General features: G+C 41.5%; 1 protein-coding gene and 1 pseudogene across 1 annotated transcript in view; one reads left to right on the top strand and one right to left on the bottom strand.

Moving 5' to 3' along the window:
* Nucleotides 1-24,628, top strand: part of LOC121444702 (A-kinase anchor protein 17B-like) — a 33,480-nt gene extending 8,852 nt beyond the window's left edge. Inside the window, exons 3-7 of the mRNA XM_041646606.1 lie at nt 11,949-12,717; nt 17,474-17,604; nt 20,979-21,213; nt 21,597-21,665; nt 23,021-24,628. Coding sequence (XP_041502540.1) covers nt 11,965-12,717; nt 17,474-17,604; nt 20,979-21,213; nt 21,597-21,665; nt 23,021-24,628 — 2,796 coding nt within the window. The 5' untranslated portion in view covers nt 11,949-11,964. The remainder of the gene's footprint in view (nt 1-11,948; nt 12,718-17,473; nt 17,605-20,978; nt 21,214-21,596; nt 21,666-23,020) is intronic.
* Nucleotides 15,742-16,888, bottom strand: LOC121444699 (annotated as a pseudogene).
* Nucleotides 24,629-25,831: the final 1,203 nt, after the last annotated feature.

Raw genomic sequence — 25,831 nt, 5'->3', positions numbered from 1 at the left:
AATAATACTCAGATTATTCAAGGAGTGAAGCAGGAGCCAGGCAGATACTTAGCCACATTTCTTTCAGTCCCCTCTGGCCTCCTTTTTTTTTTTTTCCGTGTGAATAAGAGAAAGCAGTAAGTCTTCAGGCAGCGTCGTGGTAAATTAATCCAGGTGCAGGTGAAAAGCAGCTTGCTTGGCTGGAGGCGTTTGGGAAAAGGTGTTTCCCAATAAAGAAGGGGAAAGGACGAAAGGACTTGTCAGACAGGTCTGCTAGCTGCCTTGTGCATATAGTTTTTAACTAGCTTCCTCCTTTGCTATCGTGGGATCACTCATAACACAGCAGGACACAGGATCATGTAAATACAGAATTTACGTTTTCTTTGCTTGCTTATTTATTTACATATTTGTTGGTTGGTTTTTGAGACACGGTGTCGTGTATCCCAGGCTGGCCTCAAATGACCTCAGAGTCCCTACATATTCAAGGAGGTCCTTGAACTTCTGGACCCTCCTGTCTCTATCTCCCGAGTGTGGATTACAGGCTTATGGCCATGATGCCTGGTATATGTGATGCTGGGAATGGGGCCCACGGCTTTGCACATCAGGCAATTAATTTGCACTGAAACAAATTAACGAGTCTGATTTTCTCCTTTTCTGGGTTCCCTCCCTTCTCCTTCACATCCCCTCCTTTGGTTTGGGTTTTTGTTCTGAGACAGAATCTTATATATCCTAGGCTGGTCTTGAACTAGAGATCCTTCTGTGTCTACCTCCAGATTACTGAGATGACAAGGCCTGTACCACCATGCCTGGCCCGTTTTCTTTGTTCAAAGATTCTAGTGCTGGGCGGTGGTGGCACACGCCTTTAATCCCAGCACTCGGGAGGCAGAGGCAGGTGGATCTCTGTGAGTTTGAGGCCAGCCTGGTCTACAGAGCTAGTTCCAGGGCAGGAACCAAAAAAAAGCTACGGAGAAACCCTGTCTCGAAAATCAAAAAAAAAAAAAAAAAAAGATTCTAATTCCCCACAATAAACTCTGCCTTGTAGCTGGATGTGAGTCGTGGTAGAAGAGAAACAATTCTTAGAATTTCACTGTTGCAAATCTGTCATTCCTGAATGCTACAGGTCTCAAAAATCCCCTTCTTTTTTTCCCAGAAAGTCCCATTGTCTTATATGAGTTCTTTGAAGCCACCAGAGTCTGGGAATTCCACAGAAGGACATAAATTTGCTATGATTCCAGTACTGAGTGCTGCTCAGTTTAATGATGTGATCTTGACATTGTTCAAAGATCAGAGCACATGGTCAGTCTCAGTGTTTGAAATGATGTTTAGGTTAATGATGTGTCTGGATATGGGAGCGTCTTGACTAAAGAGCTTTGGGATATTTGTATTTGATCAAGGTTTTCTGGGGATTTTGTATTTGCCAGAAGAGTGGAGATGGAGTTAGGCTGCCTTGACCCAAATAAACGTTGGGTATCCTGCTGATTTCCATAATGCGTTTGTAGAATTTTGCATGTCTTAGATGCTTTCAAAATGACATCCTTAAGGTTCAAATGCCTGAAGAATAAAGGGAACAAAGAACTACTTTGAGAGAGAATTTGAGTTGTGTACATTGTCCCTTTTTTTCCCTGCTGCTACTTTTGCATGTCCTTTATTCAAATGGCCTTGCTGATATTCTGACTGCAAATGACGGAGAATGGGGAAAAAAAAAACAAGGAGTGGCTTTTGACGTATATTTTTCCTATGACACAAATGCTTTCAATCAAAGCCAATTTCACTAAAAATTATATATAAATATATATTTATACATGAAATTATATATATAATTTATACATATATAATTATAATATGTATATATCCAATGAAGTATCAGATAAATTGCTCTAGTCTGTCCTGAAATGAAAGTGCTGGAGGGGCTTTGGATGCTGACTCCAGAATTTGTGGAGTTGGCCTTGTGCTGTGAGCATCTCTAGTCTTGTACGCTCATCCCTAAACTCACAGTCGGCTGTTACCTAGCCAGCTTTGCTACTATAAAGAAGCAGGGAAGAGCAGATGGTGGAGGATCAGATGGCTTGATGAGTCGAGAAAGCAGTCGTGTTTCCTGGGACTCTCCCAGAAATGTTCTGTTTTTGGAAGCATGCGTGTGAAATATTCTAATAAAGCTCTGGATGCAAGATAATACTGGTAAAACTGGGCGGTGGTGGCACATGCCTTTAATGCCAGCACTCAGGAGGCAGAGGCAGGCGCATCTCTGTGATTTATGAGGCCAGCCTGGTCTACAGAGCGAGTTCCAGGATAGCCAAGGACACACAGAGAAACCCTGTCTTGAAAAGCCAAAAACAGGGGGCTGGATAGATGTCTCAGTGGTTAAGAGCATTGCCTGCTCTTCCAAAGGTCCTGAGTTCAATTCCCGGCAACCACATGGTGGCTCACAACCATCTGTAATGGGGTCTGGTGCCCTCTTCTGGCCTGCAGGCATACACATGGACAGAATATTGTATACATAATAAATAAATATTTTTTGAAAAAAGCCCAGACAAACAAATAACAACAAAAAGATAGTGGTGTAAGCATTGTTGCACAGCTGGAACGTTTTTATTTTAATAAATGAAGTCACTACATTTTAATTAGCTCACAGTTTCTGCCCCGACTTTGCTCAATGATGGATCGTGACCTGGAAGTGGAAGCTGGAAGGAGAGCCGTTCCTCCACAAGTTGGTTTTAGTTTTTGGTCAGTGTTTCACGACAGCAAGAGAAATACAAGCTAGACCATATGTTGCCACCAGGAGTGGTGTTGCAGCTATTACGGACCTGACCGTACGGCTTTTTTTATGCCTTTTGACTATTTTGTTGGAGGATTGCGGAGGATTTTGGCACTTTAAACTGAAAAAACAAAAAACCATTGAGTGCTCAGAGCTTAATGGACTTGGTCTAGTGGGAGCTCGGAAGATAAGGCCACGAGAGACGTGCAGACAATGGAGGCTTGCATTGTGAGGTTTCAGAAGGAGGCAAAGACTATTGAGGCCATTTGTGTGATATTTTGGATAAAGAATCTGGGATTGCTGGTCGGCTGAGGCTGAGGAATCAGTTGTGATTAACAAGAGACCGGCATCACTAAGGTGAAACCTGTTGCAAAGAGACAATGGACGCTAGTCAGCTGGGGTTGAGACTCAGTCATGATTAATACGAGATCAGCGTAACTGACGTGCAGTCTTCTGGCAAGTATTTTCTCACAGTCAGAACACAAAAGCTGTGATTCAGGGGATCCAAGTTGGCATCGCAGGGTGACAGCTGAACTTGTCAGAGTGCAAGAGTCGCCTGTATGGTACTGGTTTGAAGGCATGAATGGGGCCTGTCGAGCAGCTGAGGCTCGGTGCCTTCTGGCAGGTTTGGAGTTACTCCAGGAAGGCTCTGAGAGGCGGCTGGTGAAGGTTAAGCCGCAGATGCAGGGGAGACCCCAGAATGTTAACGATTCCAGGGTTCTGGACAGGCTACCAAGGGCAGTAGAAAGTGTGAAGTGGAACCTGGCTAAGCCTACCGGACAAGGTGTGCGTTCTACAGAGAGCAGAGATTAAGAGGGTTTTGACCCAAGCCCTTTGAAGCTCAGGAGATCGTAAGTGAGTTTCAGATGTCAGACTTTGAACTCTGCTGTGGATTTTGGTCTTGCTTAAGTATGATTGCTCCTATGCTCTGGTTCTTCCTTTTCAGAATAAGTTGTCAAACTTGTTTTTGATTTTATAAGAGCCCACTGAAAAGTGACCTTGAATTTTTAAAGCATTGAAAACTTTAGAGACTAGAGGATTTTTTAAAGTTCTACGGTGTTTTCTGTTATGATATTAACATGAGATCTTGGAGACAAGAAAGAAAATGTTATGATGTAACAGGGATGTGTTCATGTGCCAAGTTGATAAGGACTAGAGTGTCCTGGGTAATTATGATTGCCAAATCAACCCCAACCTAGAGTCACCCAGGAAGACGGAACAGCCATTAAGGAATTGGCTTGATCAGACTGGCTGTGGACATGTATTTGGGGCATTGTCTTGATGAATGTAGGAGGGCCCGGCCATCTGTGCACCATCCCAATCCCCAGGCAGGTAGTCCTGAGCTTTGTAGAAAAACAAAACTCCTGGCTGGGTGTGAGCAATGAGCAAACCAGTGAGCAGCATTATTCCGTGGTTTCTGCTTGAGTTTCTCCTACAGTTTCGGCCCCGACTTAACTCAGTGATGGACTATGACGTGGAAGTGAGGCCCAAACAAACTCTTCCCACCTGGTCATCGTATCTTATCCTAACAGAAAAACACATTAGAACCATGAGAATAGTTTAATTTTTTTTAAAAAAATTTCAACCTTTGAGAATTCATGGAGATGCTAATCATGACATTGTGTGCGTGAGGATGTGGTTTATACTAGACTGTTAAACCTCTTATGAGTAACTGGTCTATGAGTATCTACAGCGACTGAGGAAACGGATGAGAAAGAGTTCATTAATTCTACTGTTACTGTCAATTGAAGTAAGGCTTCTTTTCTGTTCAAAAAATTTGTTTTTAAATTTCATTTTTATGTCTTAAAAAAACAAATCATCAAATTCACCCCATTCCTTCCCCCACCAATACTCCTTCCCAACTGAGTCTGCTTAGAGCTGTCAGTATGTGCGTGGACCATCTACTGGAGCATGTGTAGCCTCTCAGGGGCCACACCCCTTAAGGAAATGGACTCGCCATCTCCCAGCAGCTCTCAGTTGCTTTTAGCTCCTCAGCTAAGGGAGCTAATGATGGCTTACTGACTGCCTGCCTCTGCACTCCAAAGTGGGATTTTTGTCTGGCTTGATCTTATGCAGATTTTGTGTGTGTTGTCACAGTGGCTGTGACTTCATGTATGCAATAGAGCTGTCATGTTCAGAACATAATTTCATTGCAGATAGCCATGATGTCTAGCTCTTACAATCTCTCCACTCCTTTTCTATGATGGTCTCTGAGTCGTGGGAGAAGAGGGCATAATACAGATATACCCTTTAGAGCTGAGCACACCATTCTCTTCCCTGCATGTCAACTACTTGTAGGTCTCTGCAGTAATGCCCATCTACTGCAATAAGAAGCTTCTCTGCTGAAGGCTGAGAAGTGAATTCATCTATGGGCATAAAGATAAGAACTTAGGAGGCAGTTTATAGTTATTGACTTAGCAACAGTAGTAAGTTCTCCCCCAGCTACAGTTTCTTGCCCCAGTTAACAGTACCAAGCATGGATTTAATCTTACTGAGCCGACTTAAATGCAATTGGGAAGTGGTGGGTTAATCCTATAATATTCAAAATCACAAGCTTCTTTAAACAGAAAACTGGAACACAAACTTTCCTTTTGGAGTCAGTTTTAAGTATTATAAAGTTTTAAGTATTGTAAGTAGCCTAAAACTTGATTAAAGACATTCCACTTGTTTTGGTATCTGTTTTTGATTAATATATAACCAACTCTCTGTGTACATATATATGTGTGTGTATTTATAATGCTTAGATATGTGTATTTGATTTAAACAGGGTTAAAAATAAAGAACATTAAGATGGACGCTTGCTGACATTTGATCTCAGCACTCAGGAGGCAAACACAGGCAGATCTCTGAGTTCAAGGCCAGCCTAGTCTACAGGGTGAGTTCTAGGACAGCCAGGGCTGCACAGAGAAACCCTGTCTACACACACACACACACACACACACACACACACACACACACACACAGCTAGAGATCATTAAAAAGACAGAGTATGTGGGGAGAAAATTAAAAATATTTTTAGACCAGTTTTCAAGAACCAAGTAGGATTCTCTAACAGATTTGATTAAATAAGGGTTAGCACATTGGCCTCAGAACTGAGAAAATACTCTGATTTAGAGAAAAGCACCTGCTAGCGTCTTAATATAAAAGTATTTTAAAAGAAATATCTATTTTTGTTATTTTACAAATTAAATAGGTTGTGGACTAAATGCTTTGCAGGTAGATGAATGATTGCCAAAGACAGAAGGAGGGTTACTAAAAGGCACGAGAAAAAAATTGTGAAAATAATGGTTGTTTCCACTATCTTGATCATGGTGATAGTTTTTCTGCAGGTGTGTATACATGTGTCAAAACTTATTAAAATGTGCACTGTTGATGTTTGTTCAGTTTATGTTAAAAATGGGTTGTTACAGATCAATCATGTCTCAATGAAGCAGTCTTTATGTGTTCGTCGTACTGGGGATGGAACCCAGGGCTGCCTGCAGGCCAGGCAAGCTTTGTCCCACTGTGCCACATTCCTAGCCCAAAGCAATAAAGCAGTTTTCAAAAAATGACCTCTGAAACCTATGATAAGCTAGCACCACAGTTGCTGAGCGATCCTTTTTTGATTCGAATCCTACCCTAATCTCCTGGGCTTCATTCATGACTCATATAACCTTCGGTGATGGAGTCAGACGCTAGTAACAGCACATAGAGGACTGCATCGGTATGGGAGGGGACTTTATTGTATTAATTTCTTGGGGCCCTTTCCTAGGCAGAATATCTTTTCAGGCTTTCTGTATGTGTATGTTTGTTGGCATACTTACCTTTTTGCATTATTTTATGTTTATTATATTGCTTTTATGAGAATCCCATGAGTTATTCTGCAGCATTTTTTCCTCTAAAAGCTATCACTGGTACTCCATCTTACCAGCAAGTATTCCTCTCTCCCTTCTTTCTCCCTTACTTCTTTTTTATTCCATCTGCCCCTTGTTCTCTTCCCCTCCCTCTTTATTCTTCCTTATTTTTAATTAAAAATTCTTCCCTGCAATATATTTTGATTTTGTTTGCCCTCCCCTAACTCCTCCAAGATCCTCCCCTTGTCCCTGCAACCCAGCTTTTTGATCTCTCTCTCTGTGTGTGTTCTTCTGTGTCTCTTTCTGTCTCTCTGCCTCTGTTTCTCTTTGTGTGTCTCTGCCTCTTTCTCCCTCTCTTTTTCCCCCCGTCCCTTAAGGAACAGGTGCCACACTGGACTTGATTGTTTGCAGCTGTGTGCCAGGTGCTACACTAATTGCCCAAGGCGTTGCTATAGCACTGCAACTATGATATATGCAAATATCTGACTGCAATTGAAAATTAGCCCTCTCATTCTGGAAAGTAGTTTAAGATAAAATGTCCACGTGCATTTTATTTTAGTATCGAAAGAACTATATATCTAAACTAACTGGAGAAGGTATAGGAACAGCTGTTTTTGTTATAGCTGTCACAGGAAAATTGGAATTTGAAAATCTGAGTTGTGACAGTTTGAAAGGGGGCCATTTAAAAGTTAAAAATTTTAATTGCCACATAGTTTTAATACTCAAAACTAATTATATATATTCACGGGACATACATTGACATTGCAGTATATGTATGCAATGCATAGTGATCACATCAGAATATTGATGATATCTCCACCTCCTCAACATGCATCGTGTCTTTGGGTGGATAATTTTTAAAGCCTGACCTACTGGGTATTTTGAAATACACAATTATTTTTCTGATCTCCAGTTACCCTCCTGTTTTGTTGGAGAGTAGCAATTGCCTTGGCTAGCCAACTGTTCTGTATGCACACTAACCGGAGTCTCCAGCCCCTTTTCCTCCATTCTTCTTACCTTGTGCTAACTACTATCCTCCTCTCAATTTCTATGAAAGCCAAGTATTTAGCTTCCTTGTGTAAGGCACTGTAATATTTGCCACTGCATTCCTGGCTTAGTTAGCAAAATATTTCCTAGCTCTAGGATGTTGTGGAAATGACAGGATTTCGTTCTTTTTAGGGGTTGGTAATATTCCATTGTGCTGCTAATACTACATTTTCTTTATCCATCCACTCAAGTTGCTTCCATACCTTGACTATTGTGAATAAGACTGCAGTAAGCATGGGGGCATTGATGCATTTTTTTTTACATACTAACTTCATTTCCTTTGGACATATGCCCAGTTAGGAGGCTTCTGGGTCACATTCTAGTTCTGGTTCTGTTTCTGGTGTTTTGAGGAGCTTCCATGCTGTTTTGCCTAAGCCAGTACCCGGAAGTACTTTCCCCTATGATTTTCCAAGTAGTTTCATGCCTTACATGTAAGTCTTTGGTCTATTTAAAGTTGAGTTTTGTATGTGGTTTAGTTTCATATATAATAGATAAGGTACAGAGAAACCCTGTCTCGAAAAACCAAAAAAAAATAGATAAGGTAATGTTAATATATCATACAATGTGTGTGTGTGTAGTTCTCCAAGGATCATTTATTGGAGATACTTCGCCAAATGTATATTCTTGGTGCCTTTTAAAGAAATTAGTTATTTCTGGGTTCTTTATTCCATCGTGTTGGTCAACCTGTCTGATTTCATGCTAGCACTGTGATGTTTTGGCCACAGCAGTTTCACATGGCATCTTTTGAAGTCAGATATTATTATGCCCCCAGCTTTGTTGTGTTAGCTTTTGCTCGGAATTACTTTGGCAGTCCAGGCTTTTTTGCAGTCCATGTAAGTTCTTTTAAGAGTGTTTTCTTTTGTTTCTGTGATGATGTCTCTAGTATTTTGAATGATGTTGCATTGAATTGATAGATTGCATTGAATAGTATATGTCACAGTATGGATTCTTCCATCCCAGGATCATGAGGCATCATTCCAGGCTGCTGTTGTCTGCCCCCGTGTCTTCTGTCCCCACCCACTGTGTGTGTGTTTCAATTTCTTTTTATCAGTGCTTTATAGATTTTGTTGTAGGGTTCTTTAACCTCTGTGGTCAAATGGATTTCTAGGTATCTCTACAGGCATTCCAAATGGCATCATCCTCTTGATTTCTTTTTTGTTGTATAGAAATGTAAGCTAGATGGATTGTTACACATCTTCAATCCCAGAACTCAGGAGGCAGGGGCAGGTGGATTTCGCTGAGGTCAAGGAATTCAAGGCCAGTCTGGTCCGCATACTGAGTTCTAGGCCAGTCTGACCTACATAGTGAGCCCTTATCTCAAAAATTCTAAAGAAAAAAGATTTATTTATTTATTTTTATTTTATGTGTGCAAATGTTTTGCATGCATGTCTGTCTGGGCACCATGTGCATGACTGGTGTCTATGGAGACCAGAAAATGCGCAGGAACCCCTGTTTCTGGAGTTGCAGATGGTTGTGAGCTTCCATGTTGAGTGCTGAGAACCAAACTCCTGGTCCTCTACAAGAGCAGCCAGTGTGCTGAATTGCTGAGCCATCTCTCCAGCCCCCAGTACTAACTTTTGTATACGATTTTGTATTTTGTAACTTGTATATCAGTTCTAACATATTTTTGGTAGAGTCTTGTAGAATCTTTAGGCGTTTCTATGTGTAAAGTAGTGTTATCTGTAAATGGGAGATTTGACTTCCTCCTTTCCTACTGGATATTTATCTCTTTCTCTTGATTAAATTGTTTTAACTGAGAGTTTTAGAGGCCATATAAGAAATGATCGCCAGCCGGGCGGTGGTGGCGCACGCCTTTAATCCCAGCACTTGGGAGGCAGAGGCACGCGGATCTCTGTGAGTTCGAGACCAGCCTGGTCTACAGAGCTAGTTCCAGGACAGGAACCAAAACCACAGAGAAACCCTGTCTTGAAAAACCAAAAAAAAAGGAAAAGAAGTGATCGGAGTGGGAGCTCACGGACTCTGGGGCTGACAGCTGGGAATCCCGCATGGAACCAAACTAAGCCCTCTGAATGTGGGTGGCAGTTATGTGGCTTGATCTGTTGAGGGACCCCTGGCAGTGGAACCAGGACATACCCTGGGTACATGAGCTGACTTTTGGAGCCTATTCCCTATGGTAGGATACTTTGCTTAGCCTTAATACAGAGGGGAGAGGCTTAGTCCTGCTTCAACTTGGTGTACCAGACTCCCCGGGAGGCCTCACTTCCTCTGAGGAGTGGATGGGGGATGGGATAGGGAAAGGTGGGAAATGGGAAAAGGGGAGGGAGGGGGAACTTGGGCTAATATGTAAAATTTTAAAAATTTTAAATAAAAAAAAGTGATTGGCAGAGCTGGAGAAATGATTCCAATGAAGAGGATTGGCTGCACATAAAGTAATAAAATACAATTTAAAATATTCCTTGTCAATAGCTCTTCTTGGGAAGCTTCAGTTCTACTTCATAGTCATTCATTTCTTCCCAAAGCATTCTGGATTCGATTAAATCATGTTACTGATTTCTGAATATCGAAGTCAGGGGCTGGGATGTAGTTCAGTGGTAGAGTACTAGTCTAGCATATGTAAGGAACTGGGTTAATTTCCCAGCACCCCAGAAATGATCTCTACTAAAAGAATTTAGAAATTAATTTCCTTTAATGCTATTTAGAAAAATATAACCTAGACTTTGAAATTAATCTACGAGAGTCACTCTGTAAAATTCTTTTTGTCATCAGTATAATTTTGGGAGAGATGTCTGTTAAGGTATTTTGTCTATTTTTCTGTTGGTGTTGAGATCAAACTTAGGGCCATAAACATGGTAGGAAAATGCTCTATCTCTCAGCTACATCCCCAAACCTGTTCGGCTGGCCCATTTAAAATTTTTTGTTATTATATATATATACATGTATGGGGATACGTATACAGGAGTCCAGTTGCCTGTGGAGGCCAGAGAGGGTGACATATCCCCTGGAGTTGGAGTTTCAGGCCATTTGTAGCCAACTGAACTGGGTGCTGGAAACCAAACCTGGGTCCTCTGCAAGAGCAGTGTGTACTCTTAACATCTGAACCCTCTTTCCAGCCCAGTTTGGCACAAACTTACAGTGTTTGAATGTCTGGTGTTCCAGCACTATTCATTGAAAAGATTAGTTCTTCCTATATCCATAGACCTTGTCAATTTATTTCTGAGTTTTCTGTCCTGTTCCCTAAATATATTTATCTTTCGTTTGAGTGCCATTTTATCCTAATGGCTGTGGCATTATATAACTTTTGAAGTCAGTTATAGTAGGTCATTGCCCTACTATCCTTCAATACTGAGTTAGTTATTTTAGGTTCTTGTACTTCCATATAAACTTTAGAAGTTTATTGAAATTTTTGAGGTAGGGTCTCGTTATGCAGCTCTAGCTGGCCTAGAACTCTTTGTGTGAGCCAGGCTGTCATTGAACTCACAGAGATCTGTCTGCCTTTGCCTCTAAGTGCTAGGATTAGCACACTACCATGTGCTGGCCTTAGAATTCATATTTAATCTAGAAAATAACTTGTTGAGCTGTCTATTGGGATTATGTTTAATATACAGATCTAGTTGGACACCCATGTTGTTTTGTTGTTGTTGCTGTTGTTTGTTTTTCTGAGACAGGGTTTCTCTGTGGCTTTGGAGCCTGGCCGTGGAACTAACTCTGTAGACCAGGCTGGCCTCGAACTCACAGATATCCGCCTGCCTCTGCCTCTCCAGTGTTTGCCACCATTGCCCTATAGATCTAGTTGGAAAGAACAGGCATATTGAGCCTTCTTACTGGCTTACTGGACATTCTTAGTTCTTAGTTCTTTTTCATCCGACATTTGTAGTTTCTTTTGTAAGATCTTATGCATATTTTTGTTAGATTGCTACCTATGAATTTCCAGGATTTGATGCTAACGTAAAGACATCATGGCTTTTGTTGTTGCCGTTGTTGGGGGAAGGGGGTAGGTAGTTAAGACAGGGTCTCATTCTGTAGTTCAGGCTGATCTGGAATTATCTAGGTCAAGGTGGTGCCTCTGTTTGCTGAGTACTGGGGTTGCAGTTGTGAGCCACCATACTTGGATTGGCATCATGTTTTACATCTCGATTTCAGCCTGTTTGTTGCTGCCCTATAGGCATGCTATTGCCTGTTTTGGTTAACCTTCCATCCTCCAGCCCTACTGTAATGGCTTATTAGATTCAAGGGCTATAAGATACTATTTCAATTCTACTCATAGTCTATTTCCCTCTGTCAGTTGGCTATAAGTCTAAGAATACTAACACCGTTTCACGGTCCAAATCTGTTTCACTCCATCTATATTAAATTTCTCTCTTTTGTCCTCTAAGGTGGTGTGAGGACACCATGACAGTCACAGTGGTTTATGATAACTCTGAGGCAACAGAGCTCTGTGCTGCTCAGCACCTCTACCTCAAGCCTATAGCAAAATTAATGATCAACGTATTGCTCCCAGAATGTATAGAATCCGTGAGGCCCTTCTCTAATTGGGAAGTTCTTGACCAACTGAAAAGTTTGATTTGCCCTGACCAGTTCACCACAGTGCGACTCTCCAAGAGTACAAAAGACTTCATCCGATTTGAGGGTGAGGCTGAAACCCGAAGTTTGGTTCAGATCCTGAAAGCCAAGTTACATGGGAAGATCATCAAGCTAAATGGTTTGAAAACGGACTTGAAAGTAGTGGCTACAGATGCCCAGGGAGAGTGGGAACACTTCCCCAAAGAGAAAGAGGCCTCGGTGACTGCGGGAGCTGAAGAACAAGAGCATGCCAAGAGTCCAGATTCCATCTATTTTGAAGGCTTGCCCTGTAAGTGGTTCGCACCTAAGGGCTCCAGTGGAGAGAAGCCCTGTGAAGAGATCCTTCGCGTAGTCTTTGAGAGTTTTGGGAAGATCAAGAATGTGGATATCCCCATGCTCGACCCCTATAGAGAAGTCATGACAGGTGGGAGCTTTGGGGGTTTTAACTTTGGCTTGCAAACATTTGAGGCCTTTATCCAGTACCAGGAGTCAACTGACTTTATAAAAGCCATGGAATCCCTTCGAGGCATGAAGCTCATGCTTAAAGGAGACGACGGCAAGGCTCTGGCATGCAACATTAAGGTAAGAAGGATCCAGACCTCAGTTTCCATTGTTCAAGTGATCCTGAGCCTGAGCTGGGAAGAAGCATCTAAGTTACATGTCTTTAGATTCCACTAGGGTCTGAACAATCATTGCTGCACAGATGCATGCTCTCATTTATACATGTCTGTTTAGGAAGAAAACCAATCTTAATGTGAAGACCCAACTTGTGAAAGCAGTAGCTCACCTGCTGGGGTTTTACAGTGATGGTTCTTATCACCTGGGTCTCTGCTCAAGCTTTGGGAGGGCAGTAAAAGATTGGTCGTGCCTCCCTCAGAACTGTTGCATATGAGTATTGTACTTGACCATTTGCTGTGAGAGGGAGTCCTGAAGTCTGAAAGCGCAAGGAGAGCGGTTCTCTCCCTCATTCCATTGAATCAAACTCCTGAAGGTCTGTGTGCTTTGCTTTGAAAACCAGCCTGTGTGTCTAGGCATGTCACTTCATTGATGTCTGGAATTGCTTTGGTCATCTTCCTATTTTATTTGCATTCATCAAGAATTATTTCAAGGCCTGAAAACATTTTGACCTATCAAAATGGAACTGCTATAATTTTTTTATAATATATAAGCACGACATAAAAGCTTTAAAATATGCACAATTAGCTAACACCTAAATAATATACTATTTTTTTAGAAAGCAATGACTATTTAGCAAAATATAATGTGCCAAAAATATAAAAGCTTGGAGCTGGAGAGCTGCCTCCCCATAATTAAAAGCACTGGATGCTCTTGCAGAGGATCCAGGACCCAGGTTTGGTCCCCAGGACCCACATGGTGGTTCACAAGCGTCTGTAATATAGTTTCAGGGGATCTGAAGCTCTCTTCTGGCCTCTATGATTACCAGGAATATAGGTGGTGCACAGAAATAGAGCAAGCAAAATAGTCACGCACGTAAAATAACAAGTGTGACACCCTAAATGACAACATCGTTAGGAACAAACATAAAGCTGCTTTATCCATTCTGGGTTGACTTTTCAATTGTCACACAAAGCCACTAATAACCGAGCCTTCTTTTAGATAAGGGATTTATAGCACTAAACACTTTATTTTCAGCTAGATATGGAAGCCTGTGGCTTTTATCTCAGCACTTATGATATGGAAATAGAGGATCAGGAATTCAAAGGCAGCTTGGAGTCTGTGCGACTCAAGTCTCCAAGAAAACAGTAGCTGGTGCTGGGGATAGGAGTGGGCTGCTGGATGCTTACCTAGCATTCACAAGCCCTAGGTTCCGTGGAGAAATTTGGGTTCATTGCTAAACTTTTTGATGTGTGAACTTATGATAATGTAGTTTATTGCTTTTTCCACTTCTTTTGTATTTAAAATATGTAGATACAAAACCAAACATGTACTATATATATATATATATCCATAGTCAAAGTTTATTTTGTGTTTATGTATATATTATGTATATAAATGCACCAAGATTTCTCCATGACTTCATTCTTGTTCTCTGAGTTGTAATTTTCTTCTACAGATTTTATAAATGCTTACTTTCATCAATAATTATATTTTATTTGTGCATCTTAGAAATGATTTATAATGTGGTATTTTTTAAAATTACCTTCTATATACTTCACTCTCTACCCTTCCATCTGTTGCTGAAATGAACTAGAATATAGGGAACTATCTGATGTGGCTCCTAAATATCCCAGGATTTCTGCCTATTTGTATAGCCAAAGAACCCAATTGGCTAAATGTTAATAGTTAGTAGGAGCAAAAACACAAGGTATTTTATAGCTCAACTTTATATCTCAAGCTGCAGAAAACTATCTAGTCTAGTATTAATTTATATTGGGAATATACAACTAGGATAGTTTAGGGATGCTGGAACATATAATCATATTAAAATAACTTTCTAATTGTTTCAGGGTTTAATTGGTTATTAATATTTCAAGGGGAGAAAGAACTAATTTGCATTAATGAACTGGCACACATAAATGGATGGCTGTTTTCGCTTATGCATTTATTTAATTTGTTTTGGGACGAGCAGGCCTGAAATTCACACTGGTACAGCTCAAGTCTAGCTTCAAGCTTGCAGCCCTCCTGCTGCAGTCTCCTGAATGCGGAGCTTTCAAGCACGCATCACCACACCTGGCCTGTGTGTTCACTTAAATCCTACAGACCCACAGAGTGCAGTGCAGGCCCACACTTAGTCACGATTCATACTGTGATAGAACAGAACAGTATAGACGTATTCTCTTCAATGTACAATTGCAGGCTATTCCTAATGGGAAAAACTGACAATCTTTTCAAACTAGAAAGAACCAAAGAGAAGAGCGGTATTGAAGGAAAAGAATATCTACCGTTTTGAAAAGGAGAAAGATGTATTACAAAATACAAAACAAGATCTGCAGAACAGAAAGACACCTGCCTTTGGCAAACAAACAAAACCCTCTGATAGACAGGGAATCTAGGCCACTTGGAATTGAGGACGCACCACCCAGACACGGAGACAGTACAGTGAACTGCCCTCGCAAGAGAAATCACTAAAACAAAACCCACAAAAGTCCTCTTGCCTGTAGTTATGTACCAATGCACAAGATAGCAAAACTTCCAGTCTTGGTTTTCCTTCTTAGGCTTAGAGTGAATTATCAAGCACCTGTTGATGTATTTACTTTCCCAGCTCCCTCGGTTTCTCAGCGTATGCTATACAAGTACATCCATCCTGGTATTTCACCGTCATAATTTTGGTTCTTGTCTCAAATCATTGACTCGCTTTTTGTAAACATCATCTTTTTTTTCATTTTAATGCACTTACTGTATTTCTAGTGATTCATTTTAATCAACTTACTGCATTAAAAGCTTCTTAATTTGAAATGAGATTTTTGTACTGTAGTAGGATGCGTTAGACCAAGCAACTGAAGCCCAGTAGAGTAACTACATCCTATTGTTTAATTTGCAGCTAGAGGAAAATGCTTGCCTTTAAAAATACTATCAAGATGAGCCTACATAGTTTATCAACAGCGAAATACTAGGAAGCAGTGCATGAAGAAATAAGGTCATTTTTCATTCATGGCCATTCATGATTTTATTTTTAGAAACCTGGAAGAAATGTTCATCTTTGAGTTGTAAATATTCTGGTAAATCTAGTCATTTAGTTGTTTCTTCAATCTCAAAGTTCTTTTCTGGGCTGAGGTAGGCAACAGTGGATTGCCTCTTTGAAGGGATGCCCAATATGTGTTTCTAATGGACTTTGTCACGTTCTTGCGCTATGGGTTCCAGTTTTGTATTCACAACCATCTTATGGGCATTTCCACTTCCCACATCAGAGAAACAATAATAAGTGTCAGTCTACCAGATAAACTGGAAATTGGTTCTGGAAAAATTAGCTGTGGCAACATCCAGCTGCTTGGAGCTGCAGCAGAAGCCTGGCAGCACTTGGCCTAGGCAGAAGTATAGCGTCTTTTAGGCATTCAGCAGGTTTCCAGCGGGTTTATTGTGAACCATTCGCTGGGAGCAGGGACTGTGGCCTGATCCATACATCCCATGGAAGCAATAAACTCAAACAAGAACTCTGCATTTCCAGGTTTGTTGTATACTAGCCGGATTGCACCAGTAGCACAGGCATGAGCCCATGCTGACCCGAATAGCTATCCGTAAGAGGCCCGTCGATTATCACCCTGAAGTCCTAACCCAGCAATGGAAAAGACGCAGCTAGATTCTTCTCGAAACCAGTCTTTGGCATGAATTTGCACTTTCAGTTTCTAGTGCCTGTGTGTATGTCATTTGTATGTGTGTGTGCGTGTGTAGTCGCTTGTGTTAGGAGGAATCATGGCTATGAATATATTGTTTTCATGTATATTTGTTTATTTTTTGCAATAGTGGGCATACAACCCAGGATTTTGCTAAGGCGAAGCAAGTACTCTGTCACTGGGCTACATCTCCAGTCCCTTTGTGTGCGTTACAATGACTAGCTCTCTCTCTCTCTCTATCTCTCTCTCTCTCTCTCTCTCTTTTTATTATTTGTGGTGGACATCAAACTAGAGGCCTCCTAAATATTGATGAGCTAACACAGCATCTGCTTCTGTGCTAGTCTATAAGCATATCTATGTATCCCACTCATTATATTTCAAGCTATGAAATATAGGTTGATAATCTGATCTCATTAGGTTAGTTTTCTTGTCTCTTTCCTGCCTACCCCATTCCTTGCCATGCTCATTTTTATTTCTACTGACCACATTTTATTAAAATCAACCACAACAAATCGATCCAGTTGGTGTTTTGGGTTTACTAGAGGTAATAGATTTCTGACCTGTCCCTAGACTGCCCTGTGACACTGCCCGTGGTCATCTGTGAAGTAAGTTGCTACCTAAAAAATTTAAGACAGGAAAGTAGGAGGGGGCTAGTTGGGAAGGAGGTGGTATTTGTTGAAGTGGAAGGGTAATAAGAGAGGGCAAGGAGGTGACAATGTTCACAATACAGTACAACTGTGTATGACATTGTCAGACATTAAATTAAAAAGTAACCAAAAATATTGCTATAGAGTTAAGTTTAATCGAATAAAATTATGAGGGTAATTTGATACACTCTTTTAAAGAACATCCCAGTGCCTCCAAGTACTACTCTTCAGATCTTGGCCCATGAGCAGCTGTACACCGTGGCTGGGCTTCAAAGGGGCATATTGAATTCTTTGGTTTTGAATTGCTGTGTGCCATCTTAGCTTCCTCTCTCTCGTCTGGGCTCCATCCAGTCCAGTGGCAAGACTTTCTAAGAAATCTTTCATCTGTTTTTGGAGCAGGTTATGTTTGATACAACCCAGCATTTCAGTGAAGGAGCTATCCAGAGGAGAAATCAGGAAAGGCTAAAATTGCAAGAGCTTGAGGAAGAGAGGAAAAAAGAAAAGAAGAGAGAAGAGGAAGTAGCTGAAAGGTAAGTAGACTGGTTTTTAACAATGAAGAGGTTTTTCCTTAGGAGTTTTTGGATTCATTCATTTGGGCGAATAGATTTGTTAGATAGCATGGAGGTGAGGGCAGACTTTGGCCCAAGTGGAAAACTCCATCACAGACAGTCTTAGAAAGTGCAGGTGATAGAGTAGATGAAAACAAGAAACCAGAAAGGCATTCCTGGAAGCAAGAACAAGTAATGAGGGAGACTAGCTAGATTAAGAAGTTGGGGGAAAGAGATTTTAAGAGAGAATGGGGAACTTCAGCATTGGGGTTTGAACCCAGGGCCTTGCACTTTGCTAGGCAAGCATCCCGCCTGTGGACTTGTGGGCTATAGTCAGGATCTGAAAGTTTGTAGTGACAATCCTAAACTTATTGAGTTAGAAATTTTATTACTTTACCAGTATTATCTAACCTACCAATTTAAAATAAAAAAAAACACAGTTCTTGGAAAGCTTTCTTTCTCTAAAATGATCAAGAATCAAAGTAACCCAGAATAATGAATTTGTTGGAACCATGTTTCTCGTTGACCAGAATTCTTACTGTGAATTTGAGGCACTTCCGTTTTCTTTCTTCAATCTTAGCATTAGTTACCCATCTTAGAGCTCAAGACTAGCTGAATATTTGCCTAGCTAGACCATTGCCAAACTCTGCTAAGGAAAGACAGATACCAGCTTTATGGGGCTATGATAACCCATTTCTTAACATTCTGGCCCCTTCTGTTTTATGTCAATCATACCATTTTTAAAAATATCAGGGACACCATTCTACATGTCTCTCATGTTTTTGATTGTCACATCCAGGGAATTTGGCCAGAGCTTCAGTCGCTTCAAGATACTTATTTCTCAAATTCCAGGCCACAGATCCCCTTAGATAAAAAATCCTTTATTCTTTGGCTAAATCCTGATGCGGGTAATTGCTCTTGGTTTCTTCCCACAGTTTCACGAGTCTCACTTTAATTTTAGGGTTCCTTTAGTCCCTGTATCCTCTCTAGCGTCTGTTATTTGTTTTCTGTACAACATCATTCTGACAGAGATGAAATAGCATCTTAGTGTAGTTTTAAGATGCATTTAATTTTTTATGTGTGTGTGTTTGATATATATATATATATATATATATATATATATATATATATATATATACTATGTGTGTGCATAGTACCTGTGGAGGCCAAAAAGGATGTCAGGACCTCTTGAGCTACAGTTACAGACCCTTGTGAGCTGCCACGTGGGTGTGGGGAACTGAACCTGGATCTGTTGCTAGAGCAGCCAGTGCTCTTATCTGTTGAGCTATCTCTTTATCCCCTTCTTAGTGTGGTTTTAATTTGCATGATGATGGCTATTAGATGTTGTTTCATTTGTCTGTTTTCCATTTATCCTCCTTTTGAGAATTGTCTATTCATTCATTTGTTCACGTATTAACTGGATAATTTGATTTTTGATGGTTAATTTTTAAAGTTCTTCAAATATTCTGTATGTTAACTCCTTTGGATACATACCTGGAAGAGCTTTTCTTCTATAGGCTCTCTTTTCTTTGAGAAGAAATATATATGTAAAATATTAGAGTAAAAATGAGGAGACTGGAGAGATGGCTCAGTGGGTTAGAGCACTGGCTGCTGTTCTAGATGTTCTGGGTTTAATTCCCAGGACCCATGCATTAGCTCCTAACTGTCTGTAACTCCAGTCCCAGGGACAATTACACCCTCTTCTGGCCTTCAGGGGCACCAGGCACACACATAGCATGCCGCCAAAACATCCATCCATACACACTAAATGAATGAATAAATAATGGTGACCTATTGGAGTAGCTTCTTTCTGGGTGCTCTTATATCAAAGCTGAAGTCTCCTACCTTCATACTGTACAAACAGGGGTTGAATCCAAATCTGTCAAGGCCAGTTGTTAATTGGATCTACATTCACTTTAGGGGTTTTCCCTTTTTGCATTGCTACAAAGGGTAGGGCCCACCCACGGCTATGTTCTTCCCAGTCTGAGCCTTGTCCTGCGTGAACCTCTCAGCATGGCATATTAATCGCAAATGGTAGGCCTCCACTCACAATGACACCTGGCTATAGCCTTCCAAGGTAGGAGCTCTCAGGAGGAATCCTTGTCACACTTAATCCTCCACCTGGACTTCAGGCTCGTGAGAACTGCCACCTTCTCTTGTGGTTGGGCTTGTTGCATAAGAGCGGCTCCCTGGCTAGTTTACACCTGAAATAACAACACACAAATTGTATTCATTTAAACACTGCCTGGACCATTAGTTCTAGCCTCTTACTGGCTAACTCTCACATCTTGATTAACCCATTTCTAATAAATCTGTGTCGCCACTTGACTGTGACTTACCAGGATGAGTCTAACCGGTGTTGGTTTTGGGAAGGGGAATCATGGCGTCTGCCCAACTCTACTTTCTTCCTCCCAGCATTCTGTTCTGTCTTTCCTGCCTACCTATGTTCTGACCTATCAGGCCAAGCAGTTTTCTTTATTAATTAACCAATGAAAGCAACAGATAGAGAGAAGATCCTCCTACATCAAGGGCTTACTGTATTTGAGAATCCAGGTTCCCCTCCCATTCCATTTTCTGCTGTCCTAGTTTTGTGGTTTCAGACCATATCCCCCTTTTCTGCCTTCAGAATAGAACCTGCTGTTCATTTTTTTTGCCTGTTATCCTTCATGGCATCACATAAAAGTGCCAAAGCTCTTTTTCCTTTACTTTCTTTCCTCCCTCCTTCCCTCCCTCTCTGCCCGCCTCCCTCCCCACTTCCTTCCTTCCCTATCCAAAAGATATCTTTTATACATTTGTATTTTGCCAAAATTATTGTATTTTTCCCTTGATGTTTTGTGGATTTTAGGGGGCAAGTGTTTTATTTCTTTTGTATATATGTGCTTGTACAGAAGCATGTATGCAACATGTGCATGTATGTGTGTGCGCGCGCACACGCATGTGTGCATGTGTGTGTAGGCTAGAGGACCTCAGGTGTCATTCCTCTGATGCTGTCCACCTGTTTCTTTGAGAAAGGATTTTTGCTGACTTGTAACTTGCCAAATATGTTAGACTATCTGGTCAGTGCATCCAAGGGATCTACTTGTCTGTACCTCCCCGGCTCTGGGATTAAAGGTGTACCCACTGTGCTAACTCAGGTTCTTGTATATACAAGGCAATCACATTACTGATTGAGCTATCTCCCCAGCCTCTGGCTGTTATCATTTTACCATGAACTGTCAATTCTTGGTTCTGAGGTTACCAGTCATAGGTTTCTGGAAGCCTAAATGATTACATCTTCTTGGTGGGGGGGGGGAATGGAAGTGAGACCCAGTGGCTAATAATTATTGCTCAAATGATGAATTTTAATTGTCATCCAGAAAAAGAAAAGATGAAGTAAGGAAAGCCCAAGAGAAGAGAAAGAAGGCCAGGGACAGGAGGCGATCTCTGAAGGAAAGAGACAGACACCGGCCAAGGAAGGAGAAGGTGAAAGCCAAGGCTGAGACTCGTCAGGAGCTGGACTCTTCAGAGGAGTGGGAGGAGAGGAAGTACTTGCTGGCTCAGCGGCGGGTTGAGGCCCTTCGATTGCTCCGGGTACTCCTGAAGAAAATTGCGGTAAGGCTGTTTCCCAATTATTCTCTTCAGTGTTGATAGGTACTGGACTTTCTTTGACTTTAAGTACTGTCTCACTAAAATGAACTGTGTGGCAGACTTGTGGCGAATGCCACAAGGGGTTTCCTCGAAATCAATGACTCTCACGTAAGCTCAACCACGGATTTCCAAAACCAGTCTCTCAACCAGTTTTGTCTTAGCTCTGCCCTCACTTCGTGTTTCTCAACTTCAGGATGGTATTCCGAACACTTAAGCTACTTCATCTTCTTTTCCAAGTTCCTAGTGGATCTGACGGGGCAATGCCAGGGGAAGCAAAGGGTGGGTGTGGCGTGGGCGTTAGATCCGTGGGCTTCTATTAACTTTATCCGTCCATCCATCTGTAACAGGTTTGGATGAAAAGGGAGAAGATGCTTGAGCCTTGTCAGGCTCATATTAGCCTTGTCCTGAACTATCTGGTAAGGAATTTTTTAACTCACAGGTTAGTTATCTTCTTCACAGATTCTCGCCTCTCTAAGATCTTTCTCTCCCTTTATGGGCTCGCAGGGCTAGCCAGAATCACAGATATCTTGGACTGGAAGCCAGCGATGTTTTGGAAGTATCCATGTAGCAGTGCACATGCAGTGCTTTTAAATCAGAAGGATGACAGCTGCTCCTGTGCTTTCGAGTGAACTTCATGTCGTATTTGCCATGTTGATCTCTGCCTTGTTATTATAGATAGCTTGACTTGGTGAAAGCAGGATCAGTAAAAAGTAATCTCGTGCTTGGATTATTGATAGCAGGCCCAGCTAGATTGGATTTTAGTTTACCTTAATGATGTCCAAGTGGGACTCTTTTTGTAGAATCCACCTCTTTAAATGGGCATGGAACCTAATTCTGGAACCTGTTAATACTTACACTGATTACAAATTGAGAGTGGGGCGCTGGGCCCTGATGTGTGACAGACATCAGGGGGACCATGCAGCAAACCTTCCTGGGGATGGGGTTGCAGGCATCTTTGTTCCCCTACTCCTCAGCTCTGCGGAACAGATATCATCGGACTTGACCACAGGCAAATCGGTGGGCACAGCTATATTGTCTATTTGGTGCTTGGCTCTTTTTTTCTTTGTAAGGTGCAAGTGTTACACCACTGAGCTGTGTCTCTGCCCCCCATCTTCCATCTTTGTGAGGCAGGCCGGGTGACTCAACTCTGAGACATCCTCAACTTACAATCCACGGGCAAAAGTTTGCAGTACAAAACAGAGAGACTTTCATTAGTTCAGTTGACCTTGTTGGACATGTTTCACCCATGTGTCGTTTCCTGTGCTAGGGTTTTCTGTGAGGGCAACAGAACGTTCCTTATTTCTCTTTGTAAAACAGTAGACTGGTCGATTTTTGAACAAATAAAAAGAGCAAGGTACTTTAAATGCCATGTCATAAGAATGGTCACAGGTTTAGTAAAAACATTTCATATTAGATCAAGACATTTGATGTACTACTGTCTCCTCAGTACAATAGTGTTCCTAATTTGGACCTACTCTGGGTTTCTTCAGAGCAACACCAGCTCAGTTTTTGGAAGATTTCAATCTCTTTGTGTTTTGTTTATGTTTATTTACTTATTTTGTGTGTGACTGGGGAGGGGCAGCATGCCACAGTGTATGTGTATGGAGGTCGGAGGACGACACCAGAGAGTTCTCTCCCCTCTCACGTGTGGGTTCCTGGGTTGGAACTCAGGTCTTCAGCCTTAGTAACAGGCACCTTTACCTGCTGAGCCATCTTGCTGGTCCTCTTTGGGTTTTGATGAGAGATCATTAAATCTTTTTTTTCTTTAAAGGGATCCACGCAGTGTAACCCTCAGGAGGTTGATGTTCCAAAGCCTGAAGTGCAACACGCCCCAGGGACTGCATTGAAACCTCCAGAGGAAGAAGAATTAAGCACTCTGCAGGAAGAAATGCCGAGTTCTCAAGTTCCCAAGTCTGACAATAAACAAAAACAAAAAGTGAAGAAAAGAACTAAAGCCCAGTTACAGAAATCTTCACATAGCCCTGGAGTGAAACAAGTAAGAGACTCAACCAGAAAGGAGTTACCTGATGAGTACCATTACAGTTTGGTCTCTGACCAGAATTCCTTGCAGAGTACAGCAAATCCAGACCAGTCCCTTGAAAAAGAAGACTGCAACGACAGAAGTTCTAATGAGTCATATTCTTCTAGACAAGTTGTGATAAACCATGGCAGGAAACAGAAGATCTATGAAACAGATGAATTTATTGACTATCTATTAAACTATTATCAGACTCCAGAATATGCCCGATTCTGCCTCGACGCGAGTCACCTAACAAGTACATGTCAGTGGCAGAGAGACGTCTACGCTAAGGGGGATGGATTTCAGGTCAGTCTGAGAAAGCATAGCTGCCACTCGACCAGTCTGAGTGAAGAGGAGAGCCTGGAAGGGAAAGACCAGGATCAAGACGGGGGCTGGCCAAAGGAGTATATGAAGGATCTCGAGACCGAGCCAGAAAACACAGGGAAGACCAATTATACCAAAGAATTTTTTAAGAAATTAAAAAACCATTGCAATGACATGGCAAGTGAAACTGAAGATCACCTGTCCCCAAATGATGGAGAAAGCTATCCTGTGGAAAAGATTCACAACCACAGAGTCAAAGATTCTCACTACGCAAGAAAAAGTCCAGTTTCTTCATCATTAAGGTCAGCAGACGTAGGTTTGTCATTGGCAGACTTCTTGGAGGAAATCAGTAGTGATTCTGAGTGCTTCACTGAAACCCTTAGCGTGAACGAAGAGGAGGAAGAAAGATCCATGGCTGTCTATGATAGCTCCCCTGAACGAAGGCCTCTCGACACTGACAAAATCATTACTTGCCGGCAGAAAACTAGGTCAAGTCAGCAGGCCTTGAATTCAGCGTGGAAACCCGACAGTGAGGAAAAGCGCTTTAGGCACAGAGTAAGGGCACCAGGTAAAAGGTCCAAGTATGAACTGCGATATTCGTGGCTTGAGGGTGGATGGGATTCCATTCGAGTTCACAAGAACACAGGCAAAACTAGAGAAAAAATAGACCCCAGCCCTGTGTTTGATGAAGGCTACTACCACGAATCCAGTTCCAGTGATGAATTAGAGAGCATCTCAAGAAAGAGGAGGAGAGTTACTGGTAGTATGTTTGGCCAGAATGTGAAATACAGACCCCTTTATATGCCATTAATGCCACCAAAGCGTGCTAGAGCTTTATATTTGGGATACTTCTCCAGAAAAAGGCAGAACTCTTGGAAGTCAGAATATAACCAGGCTGTAAGAAGGTTTAAAAGATATGGCATGCTTGATGCTGGTCATTATTATGTCGGTCATGATGACAACCAGGACCACATTGAGTACGGAGGCTACTTAGGAGACAGCTACTCTGGCTCTTTGTATTTGAAAATGTTTTGATGGCCACTCTGATCAGGAACACCCTTATTTACAAGAAACAACTGACACAAACAAAAACTTCAGACCAAATAGAGCTATGTTGTTAGCAACCACAGAACAAGAACTAGAAGAGGGTCAAGTGCACATACTTGTTCCTCTTGCCAAAGTTTCAAGTGGGAATCGAAATGCCGCAAGCTTTGGGAATGGGGAACCTGTAGGTTCTGAAGCTTGGTGAAGCAAAGTCATTGCAAAACTTCATGATCCAAGGACAGATTTTATTTGAAGCTTTAATTTGGTGCCAGAAAGGAGCAGACTAGCATTAAGAAGGCTCTTTTGCTGTCAGAATGGCATCATCATCTGTCTTCAAAGAGCATAGTGGTGGACAAAGAGGCGTCCTTTCATGTGTTCTAGATTTGGTAAGAAGCAGTATGTATGGTAACAAATGTTCCTGAATTTTACTTCACAGTAGTTCTAGATAAAGGAGAGATCCAGAGGCTAGAACTTATAATAGATTTCATGGCTTTAGAGTTTCGTGGATACCCACCAGAAGGAAATGAATATATTCACAGCTCTCAAAGAAGAAGAAGAAGAATCTAAAAGGGGCTGATTGCCCTTTGGTGGTTAAATAGATGAGACTGTTAGAATTTTTCTTGTTTGTTTTATGAACCCCATAGCTTTCTATACAAAAGCAAAGCACCAGGATTGAATTTATAAAATTAGGGGGATTTGCAAAAGGAAATATCAAAAAATCCTGGAGCATCAATAATGGCACTTGGGAAGAAAAATTGTGACAGTATTCTATTTCAGGCTATGTAATCCTTTCACTCAGGGTTGGGTGACATCAGTTTGTAAAAAGTCACTGAATATCCCCCAAACTGACTTTTATAAAAACAGTAGCAAGTGCCTCCTCTGCCCTTAACAATGCCATGGAGTTAGGAAGGATTAAAAGAGAAGTCCATAGTTTTCTAGCTGTGGAAGAGTTGTAAGAGTGCAGAATTTGTAAACCATGTGAAATAAGCGATTGATCTTTTTTGCCGACTCATTTTGGAATTCTTAAATATATTTTTAAATTGAGATATTTGTAGATTCCCCTTAGTGCAGTGCGTGTTCTGTAGACAGCCTGGCCAACTCTTTCTGCCTTACATTGGTTCAGGACCTTCATTTTCCCAACAAAGCTCTACCTGACCTGGCAATTGCCCAGTGAATTAGAGATTGCTTGCAACA

Source organism: Microtus oregoni, unplaced genomic scaffold (genome assembly GCF_018167655.1).
Source record: "Microtus oregoni isolate MIOR12 unplaced genomic scaffold, Mior012 000138F_ref0000102, whole genome shotgun sequence".
Taxonomy (NCBI): domain Eukaryota; kingdom Metazoa; phylum Chordata; class Mammalia; order Rodentia; family Cricetidae; genus Microtus; species Microtus oregoni.
The sequence above is the reverse complement of the archived record's forward strand: the minus strand, read 5'-3'. Positions and strand labels throughout refer to the sequence as shown.